This window comes from Crocuta crocuta, unplaced genomic scaffold (genome assembly GCF_008692635.1).
Source record: "Crocuta crocuta isolate KB4526 unplaced genomic scaffold, BGI_CrCroc_1.0 scaffold168, whole genome shotgun sequence".
Classification (NCBI taxonomy): Eukaryota; Metazoa; Chordata; class Mammalia; order Carnivora; family Hyaenidae; genus Crocuta; species Crocuta crocuta.
The window spans coordinates 85,801-94,443 of NW_027532591.1; the positions used below are offsets into that span (position 1 = coordinate 85,801).

At 54.3% G+C, this 8,643-nt stretch overlaps 1 protein-coding gene across 2 annotated transcripts; it reads right to left on the reverse strand.

The window, feature by feature from the left end:
* Positions 1-2,770: 2,770 nt before the first annotated feature.
* On the reverse strand, positions 2,771-8,605 carry TAL1 (TAL bHLH transcription factor 1, erythroid differentiation factor). Of its 2 annotated transcripts, XM_077779759.1 has the most exons (3): positions 8,206-8,605; positions 7,307-7,401; positions 2,771-3,543 (listed from the first exon to the last, which is right to left on the reverse strand). In XM_077779759.1, the coding sequence occupies exons 2-3, from the start codon at positions 7,368-7,370 to the stop codon at positions 3,089-3,091; spliced, it is 519 nt and encodes a 172-aa protein (XP_077635885.1). In that variant the 5' UTR covers positions 7,371-7,401; positions 8,206-8,605; the 3' UTR covers positions 2,771-3,088. The 2 variants fall into 2 exon arrangements, with proteins under 2 accessions (XP_077635885.1, XP_077635886.1); XM_077779760.1 differs by lacking the exon at positions 8,206-8,605 and having other exon boundaries at positions 7,307-7,417.
* Positions 8,606-8,643: the final 38 nt, after the last annotated feature.

Sequence of the window (8,643 nt, forward strand, 5' to 3'; positions counted from 1 at the left end):
TCAGGCCTGGGACACAAGATCCAAGTACAGAGTCCAGGTCCCTTTGTAAAACTTTTATTTAGAAATCTTCCCAATATATCCTTATGTATATACACACATCATCACCACAAGGGTTTTGTCGCTAAAGAGTCACGCCCACAGTGTTGGCCTCCGGGCTGTACAAAGGTCAAGGTACCTGGAGCAGTTACTCCCCTTCTGCAGAAAAATGCAGAGACCAACGCAACTCATCATGTACAGTACAACATTGACGGAAAGTGCTGGGCCTGCCCACAGGGACAATGCGCTATGTACATGGACAGGGGCAAGCCTTCGGTGGGGGCCACGTACCATCGAAATCACAAGTACGAGACCAGACCACCCCCAAAGGCCGAGATAGGTGTCGGCTGACCACAGATGCTGTGCCCTTTGTTCTGTTTTCGGAGTAGGATAAAGGTTGTACCATCTTGTCGTTGGCCACCACCGACAAAAGCATGTGAATTCTCCTGAAAAGCTGGGAAACCCTCCATTACAACCATCTCTGCTCTCCACACTTTCTTTTCCCCTTTACATTTCTTCCCTTTGCAGAGATAGGATTCTTGGAATGTTGCCATTTCTTCACAGGCGAGGAGGCAGAGGAAGAAGAAGGGTATGCTGGGCGGGGGAGGGGGTGGTTGGACATGAAAATAAAAATGTTTTATCTTCTGTAGGTCCTGCAAAGGCATGAAGCTTTGCCATTCCCTACCCAGGTCCGTTTGGGGAAGCTGTATTGCACTTTACATATTCTGCCCAGATCTTTTTCCATTCTTACTCCTGTGCCTTCCCTTGGAAGGAGACACAAATGAGGCCAATCTGGAGAAATGAGGACAATCAGGATAACTCAGGCAAAAGTGGTTTGGAACCTAGACTACTCAAATGCTATGCAATCGGGCAGGCTGGCCCTCTGCCCAGGGGCCCTGGGCTCAGGGGGAGAAACCCCACTGCAGGGGTGATATTGAGGGCCAAAGAGTTCTTTCTGGTCTCAAAATGCTTCTACTTTCATGATTCCACTTGGTCTACACTACAGCCCTAGGAGACAGGCCAAGCCAGGGTATTTATGAGATACTGACATTGGGAGAGGTAACTTAATCCATGCCCGTCTGAGAGAAGAGGAAGCCAGAAGCTTGAGTTCCTGATAGAATGTGTGATCATCTCCTAAATCCTCTCCATTCATCCATACTGTGGCCACTTTTCACTCCAAGTCAAACTGATCCACCAGGAAGCCAACACAGCCTTAGGGCCTCGGTGAGGTGCTTGATTTTTACACAGATGGGGCTTCCAGTATTGGAAAGAAACCAATCCTGATGTTCATCAAAATAGGATGCTGGAGGTGTGAAATGGATGGAGAGTCTGGGTGCTATAAGAGTTACCATGTTGCTCCCCTACTCACAAACTGGACCCCACAACTTAAGAAGGAGGGGAGGGAGCAGGGATCATGCTGTCTACATTCAGCTGTGCTCAAGGTCCTTCACAAGGAGGGACTGTTTTCCCTCTAACCCCAAAGGCAGGGGTGACTTGCGGGTACAATGACAGGTATATAGGACTTGTATGGAGTTTGTTCCCTGGGCTTGGAATGCATGTCACAGGCAGGCCTGGCCTTAAGAAAACCATGTCACACAATGTGGATTGACACGAGAGGTCAACAAGGGGCAGTGGTCCACTCTACAAAAAAATTCTTCACTTTACAAAAGGACTGCGGTAGTAATTCTTTAAAAGATGAAGGATAAGGGTTCGATTTACAAAACTTCCACGTACAACTTTTGGAGGGGGGCATTCTTATTGCAGTAAGCCAGCCTCCCTACACAACCTAGATGACCGAAAGCTGCATGATCGAGGGGTGTAGAAGATTCTGCTATGATTGTGCATATGTCTGGGTCTCAGCCAGGGCCTGGTCTCTGGATTTCTCATGCCCCAGAAGGGGGTTGGAGCCTGGGTCCTATCAAGACCTAAAGATCCCACCCATAACTGAAGTCAAGCAAAAATCCCAAATGCCAGAAATTCACAGGACAGGCTTTGTGTCCAATTGAGTTCAGAACACAGACCAGACCATCAGCAAGCAGACCTCCCAGGGCAAGAAGGTCCCCCTGAGCATCTGCGAGGACACACAGATGGGGCTGCGCGTCCACTCTCAGCACAAGCACATGCCCATCGGCACTCTGGCACTCGCTCACCGTATGAAAGGTGAGCTGAGACTACCGGCGGGAAGCTCTGAGACGCCATTGGGATTTGAACCCACAGCCCCACACAGCTCTTGCTCAGCTTCACTCTAATCACCTCCCCTCTCTCTGCCTTCACATGAGGCCCAACCGGGTGCAGTCCCAGCTACAGACGCGGTCCCCACAGCCATAAGGATTAGGAAGGCAAGTCTCCGTGGGGAGAAAGCAGAGCTCTGATTCCCTGGGGCAAGAGTAAGGGCTACTAGGTTTTCTGATCCTCTGGCCCAGCTAGTTGGGAGCAGGCTGTCCACTGGCCATCTTCTTCAACCAGGCCCTGAAGAAGGCATCTCGAGGCTTGTGACTCTTTGCAGCTGCTGGCAAGATGGGTGGACCAACCTGGGCCTGGGTGAAGATGGGGCTCACCCGGAAATGGGCAGCTACCGGGTACCTATGTATTCGGACTGAGAGGCCACACAAGCCACTCCAGCCAGCTTGGGAGGGGCTGAAGGCAAGGCAGAGGCTTCCGGGCGCCCCAGGTGAGAACCGACAACCCCAAGTCTCAACAAAGACGGGGGCCGTAAGCTCCAGGCCGAAAGCAGTGCCAGTTGAGCTCTTTACTTGAGAAGTCTTAGGTATCTGGGGGAGGGGAAGACCGTGCCGTCTTCATAAAAAGTACCTACCACTTTGCTCCATTTTTCTGTTCTACCACTGAGTCAGGAAACAGGAAAGCCAGACCTGGGGCGGGAGGAGGTGTGTGTGGGGGGGGCAGTGAGGACTTCCCAAAGTTCAGACGTCAAGGAAAGCTCGTCAAGTCCACTGCCCTGCTTCAGAGAGGCCCAATCCTCACCCCACCCGCGCTGAAGCCCCCGGTCCCAGCGACCTGAGGCCTGAGGCTGCCCTGAGTGGCCCCATCCCCATCATCGAGGACCTGTTGCATCGGCAGCCGGCAGCATGGCAGGGTGGAGGCTGCGGGCCGTGTGCTTGGGTGCCGGCTCTTCCGTGTAGCTGTCCGGGCTGGCGGCTCCATCCAGGGAGCTGCCGCAGCTGGAGTTGGGGGAGAGCACGTCCTGCAGGAGGTCATCTGGAGGCGCACCGCCCCCTCCCCCACCGCCTCCGCCACCAGCCCCTACCACGGGGTCCTTGCCAGGCTTGGCCCGTTGGGTACCCTCCTCCTCCTGGTCATTGAGCAGCTTGGCCAGGAAGTTGATGTACTTCATGGCCAAGCGGAGTATCTCATTCTTGCTGAGCTTCTTGTCTGGGGGATGAGTGGGGATCAGCTTGCGGAGCTCAGCAAAGGCCCCGTTCACATTCTGCTGCCGCCACCGTTCTCGGCTGTTGGTGAAGATGCGTCGCACGACTTTGGTGTGAGGACCTGGAGGTAGGGGGACAGGAGTGAAAACAGTGAGATGGAGGTGCCCTAAGGCACCTTCTCCTGCGGGGAAGAAGAGAAGCCAGCCATTGGAAAACTGGGGAAACCCAGAACGCCGTCTTACCTTTTACTTAGAAAACTCCTACTCTGCTTTCGAAACCCAATTCATCTGTTTCCTCTTTTCTGAAGATTTCCCTCAACCCCTTCGGACAGACCTCACCAACCATCTCGGCCCTCTAACCCCCTGATCTCCATCACTTTTGACCATTACTGTACGTGTCTATGCTTGTCGCCCTGTCTGGGCTGTGAGACATTTGAGGACGGGGACCATTTGTCATTCATTCATTCATTCATTCATTCATTCATTCATTCATAGTGCCAAGAGGACATACCACACTAGTCAGAAAGACAAACTCTGGAGCCAGACTTTCTGGGTTGAATTCCTGACTATTACTCACTAGAGAGTGACTCTGGGCAAGTTACTTAAACTCCCCGTGCTTTAGTTTCATCATCTTTAAAGTGGAGCTAACACTAGTAACATGTATAAAACGGAGTAATACTAGATTGTAACATGGATCTAAAAACTAACTCAGGAAAAGTCCTTAAGACAATACCTGCCTCAGATTAAACATTCAATAAATGTCAGCTATTATCATCCATCCATCAGTTATTTGCTAATAACCAGGCACTAAGGAATATGATGAACAAAACAGACAGGGTCCCTGCTCTAACGGAACTTCCATTTTAATGGTGATGACAGATGAGAACAAGGAGCAAACAAATAACAAATGAAGAGGAGGTTGAATGCAATAAAATATGGAAAGGAGCCACTACATTTAGCTGAGGTGGTTGAGGATGGCACACTGGTGAAGGTGACATCTAGAAGGTAAGAACTTCAGGCTGAAGAAGAGCCAGCCAGCCACAGGAAGGGAAGAGGGAACTGTATGTACAAAGGCCCCAAGCTGGAAAATGGCTGAAGCCAGCCAGGCTAATCAGTGTGGGTGTGATCAGAGTAGGCTGGGTGCAGACCCCATAAAGTCTCTGCAGCAAGGGTGGGGACTTTATACTAAGGGTGATGGAAAACCCAGAGCAGGGGTTTGGTAAGCGTTTGCTAACTGATCATGCTGGCAGGAGGGGGAATGGAGTAGAGCGTATAGCCAAGGGGAAAAAGGACCCACCCTGTGGGCTCTCTCCCCTACAAGAGGTGCGCGCGGAGAGACGGCCACGCACAGGCATGGCCTGAGGCTCTGAGCAGGTGTCTGCGGGCTGCCTCGGTCTCTCCAGGTCTACAATGCACTGATTACAGACTAGACCAATTTCAGATTATATTCGTGTACTAAGACTTGTGGAGCAGTGGCAGACACCAGCATGCATGTACTGAGCACCTACGGTGTTCAAGGCACTGCACAAAATGTCCAAGCCTGGCCTGGGATGCCCAAAGCCAGAGAAAACAGAAGAGGGCCCTGCAAGTGCTCCTGAGCTCCCGGCTGAGGTGGTCACTTCCCTCCCCAATACTGAGGCACACAGCAAGGCTCCCAGCAGTCATCAGGAAGCTCTGCACACTGAAGGAACTTCCAGGCCTGGGAGAGTTGTCTGCCCTCTTCGATGACCCCTAGAACCAGAGCTCAGAATGGGGAAACTTGGGTAGGGGGGAGATGAGGAGAGGAAGGGTCAAGGCGTCACCTAAGACCCACTGCTAATTTCACTGAGGCTGAGGCTGGGACAGCTCCTCCATGCCAGCACTTCTCTCCATCATCTTTCTCTCTCTTACATGCACATGCACATACACCTACACACATGTACACACATGCACACATACACAAACACACACACACATCGTATTCTCTCAGGGAGGCTCACTCACCCCCTGCCCACTGTGCCTCGAAAACTGTCTTTCTAAACCCCAAAAGGCCCCAGCCCAGCTGATTCTGCCAAAGGCCAGACCCAAGCTGGGAAAAACAAGCACGCATGCTGGCAGTCCTACTCTGGGCTGCTGCAGAGGAAATAACTCCATGTTCTTTGGCCCCCAGGCCAGACAGAGGGGTGTCCCTCAGCTGTGACATAGGGAGGACCATCCCTGCTCCATGGCTAATGCTGGCTGATCTTTAGGGAGCCCCTAGATGGGGAGGGGGCATTATAAGTGCTGTCACAGCTACAGCTAGACAGAACTCCACAAGGAGCACCTACTCCGAGCCAGGCCCTAAAAACACTTTACCCCACTGTACGCTTTCAGCGATCTGTGTGTGAGGAAGCGATTACTCTCCCCACTTTATAAATGAGGAAACTGAGGGCAAGGAAAATACAGCAGTAGGAATCCACACCAAGTTCTGACTTTACACCTTGCATTAGTTCCAGTCTGTGGACTCCTTCTGGTTAAATCTTTGACTTCAAAGTCTCATGGACAGATTCTGCAACCCCCACACCTCCATTTCTGTCTGTTCCTCTCTGGCAAGGTGCCAAGGTGCCTCCCACCTCTCACACCTTCCTCTTGCCCGAATCTGTCCATCCCTCTGCGTCCTCTGCCTCTCCGTGGCCAGGCACTGAGTAGGTGCTCAGTAAATATTAGTGACATTTATGAGTAATGGTTTCCTTATACTTCTGCACTGCTCCCAAATCCCCACCTCCTTGCCCCTCTCCTCCTTTCTCTCTTCTATGCCTGATTCTTGTTGCTTCTGCTCTCTGCAGAAAATGCCTCTTCCCTGGGGAACTTCGAGACTGGCCCTGCCTACTTCCTGTTTGGTATACCCCCCCCCACCCCCGCCCTCTAACCTAACAGCACTGACATCCCATCACCCTTCCCTCTTGGACCTACACCCCCATCCCAGGCTGGTCAGGTCTTATGAGGTCTGTTCCTTGTCTAGACTCTAGGCTTCCTCCCCTCCAGAACACCAAAGAGGACTCCTCTCCAGAAGCTCCAGCTCAATACATATCCCTCCTACTGGCTCCTTGAATAAACCCAGTGTGGCTTCAAGGCCTCAGCTGCCCTTCCCACCGGAGCCCCAGGCCCCATCCAGGCTGAAGCACTGGCGGCCCCAGGGATTTGCTCCAAGTCCTAGGCTCTGAAGAGCCTGCTCTCCTGCCCCCTGGTGTTGGGTCCCATCTACTACATCAGACCAACCCTGGGAAGAGGGAGGGGATACTCCAAATTTCCCACTCATCCAACCCCTTCCCCCAAGTTCAGCGCCAAAGACTACTCAGGTAGTTCACTATAGTAGTGCCAAGGGCCTCTTCAGGGAATCTATGATTCAGGATGGGAACTCCACTTCTCGCCTCTGGGTGTGGAACGGGGGACGAGATGGCCCCACAATATAGAGACCTGGGACAAGGCCCTTAAATGTGCAATTTCAGGCAGGGAGCAGATTCCAGACTCCAAAAAGGACTTGGGAGGGGCACGAAATCCCTGAGGGGCAGTGCCTGGTGTGTGGGGGGGCACATGTTCTGCCCTCCCCTGTGATTCTGGCCAGGTGCAGGAACCGAGCTACAGTGGGGACTACAACGGACTCCAGAGGTCTGGGCTAACTGCCACAGTGTGTCCTCGCCGCCATTTCCCTCTTCCCAGGACCATGCGGGTGGCCCCCCAGCCCTACCCACGACTTCCCCTAGTCCCAGGTCAGTTGCAGGGCAGGGACTCTGGTGGACTCGGGTCCCCAAGGCAGCTGGCCCAGCTGTGTGAGACACCTACGAGGCAGTCCCTGACGACCCCACCTGGGGGGGGGGCTCTGATCAGCGTGAGGGGGAGTACAAAGGTGGGGGCAGGGACACTCACCATCAGTAATCTCCATCTCATAAGGGGAGGGCCTCCTCTTCACTCGGTTGTTGGTGGCGAACATAGGGAAGGCATCTGGCTCCCCAAAGAAGCCACTGTGGGAGCGAGCAGGAGATCACAGATCACACGTACGTGGAAGGGAGATCCTCCCCACGTGTTCTTGACCCCCTCCCTTGGGAAAACAAGGGCGACTCTGCTCCTTTCACACCTGAGTTTGGAACAGGGGCATCACACACACCCCCAAACACACTCACAGAATGATCCCACCCTCTCTCCTTGGTAAGACAAGCAGGGGAGGAGGGGCTGCACTCCCACACACACACCCCCACAATCGAGTGAACACATGGAACAAGTGCAATAATGAACACACACGCAACCCACAGCAGGCATACTTCCCGTCCCTGATGCAAGCACACCATCCCCGGACACCTCCCCTCCCAGACAGGTGTGGCCTTCATACCTTGTGCTGTGCCACTCTAGCCCCTCACGGGGCACACACCTTTTCCCCCAAATCACCCCACCTTCACCGGGAGCCCCGTGGGGCCTGCCGACATTCAACAGAAAGGAAACCTTGACTCACCACTGTTTACGTCCCCCCCTCCCCCAAATCACCCACTCTCTGCTCTCCATAGCTTCCCTCTCAGGGTTTCCCATAGACTCAGTAACTGTCCCACCTTATCGACCCCTGCCTCATCTTCCTGTCTGCGTGCCAACTCTACCTCTACCTCCCCACCGTCTCATGGGCCCCAGCAGGAAAACGGACACCCTCACACAGACAGGGCAGTACAGGGCCCCCAGCCGGCCGAGGGGCTCAGGAGGGGAGGGAGGGATCCACTCCCCAGACCGGCCCTGGAGCAGTTTCCGAGGAGAGAGCCCTCTTGCAATCACGAATCTCTTACCTGTCCACTGAGGGCAGCGGCTTCCAGAAGAATTTCACTGCGGGGCGCACTCAGACACATTCTTGCCCGGTACTCACACTCAAGCGACTCCCTTCGGGCCACTTGCCACCACGCACGCACACATCACCCGCATCCAGCACGGCCAGCGCGCTTCTGCTCACTGCCCGCCACATGCCTGCACTCCCAGAGGCTTGGATCCCTCGTGGGCTCACGCACACCCACGCACGCCGCACACGCGCGGAGCACCCAACCCCCGGGCCCTCGCACACGCACACTCCCGCAGAGGACTCCCGTCTCGCTCGCGCACGGGCCCCAGCAAGCAGGCTTTTCCGCCCGCGGGTCTACGACTCCCCCTCTCTTCCTGCGCTCCCGCCGCTCAGCGCGGTCGCTCCGAGGGGCACCGGGGGCGCCCGGGCAGGGTGCTTCCCGGGCGCCGCC

Bases quoted from the DNA above. Each gene is read 5' to 3' on its own strand.
- TAL1 (XM_077779759.1), bottom strand. From the start codon at position 7,370: ATGTTCGCCACCAACAACCGAGTGAAGAGGAGGCCCTCCCCTTATGAG. The intron at 3,544-7,306 runs GTGAGTGTCCCT...CCCTACCTCCAG, and splicing joins TGAGATGGAGATTACTGATG to GTCCTCACACCAAAGTCGTG.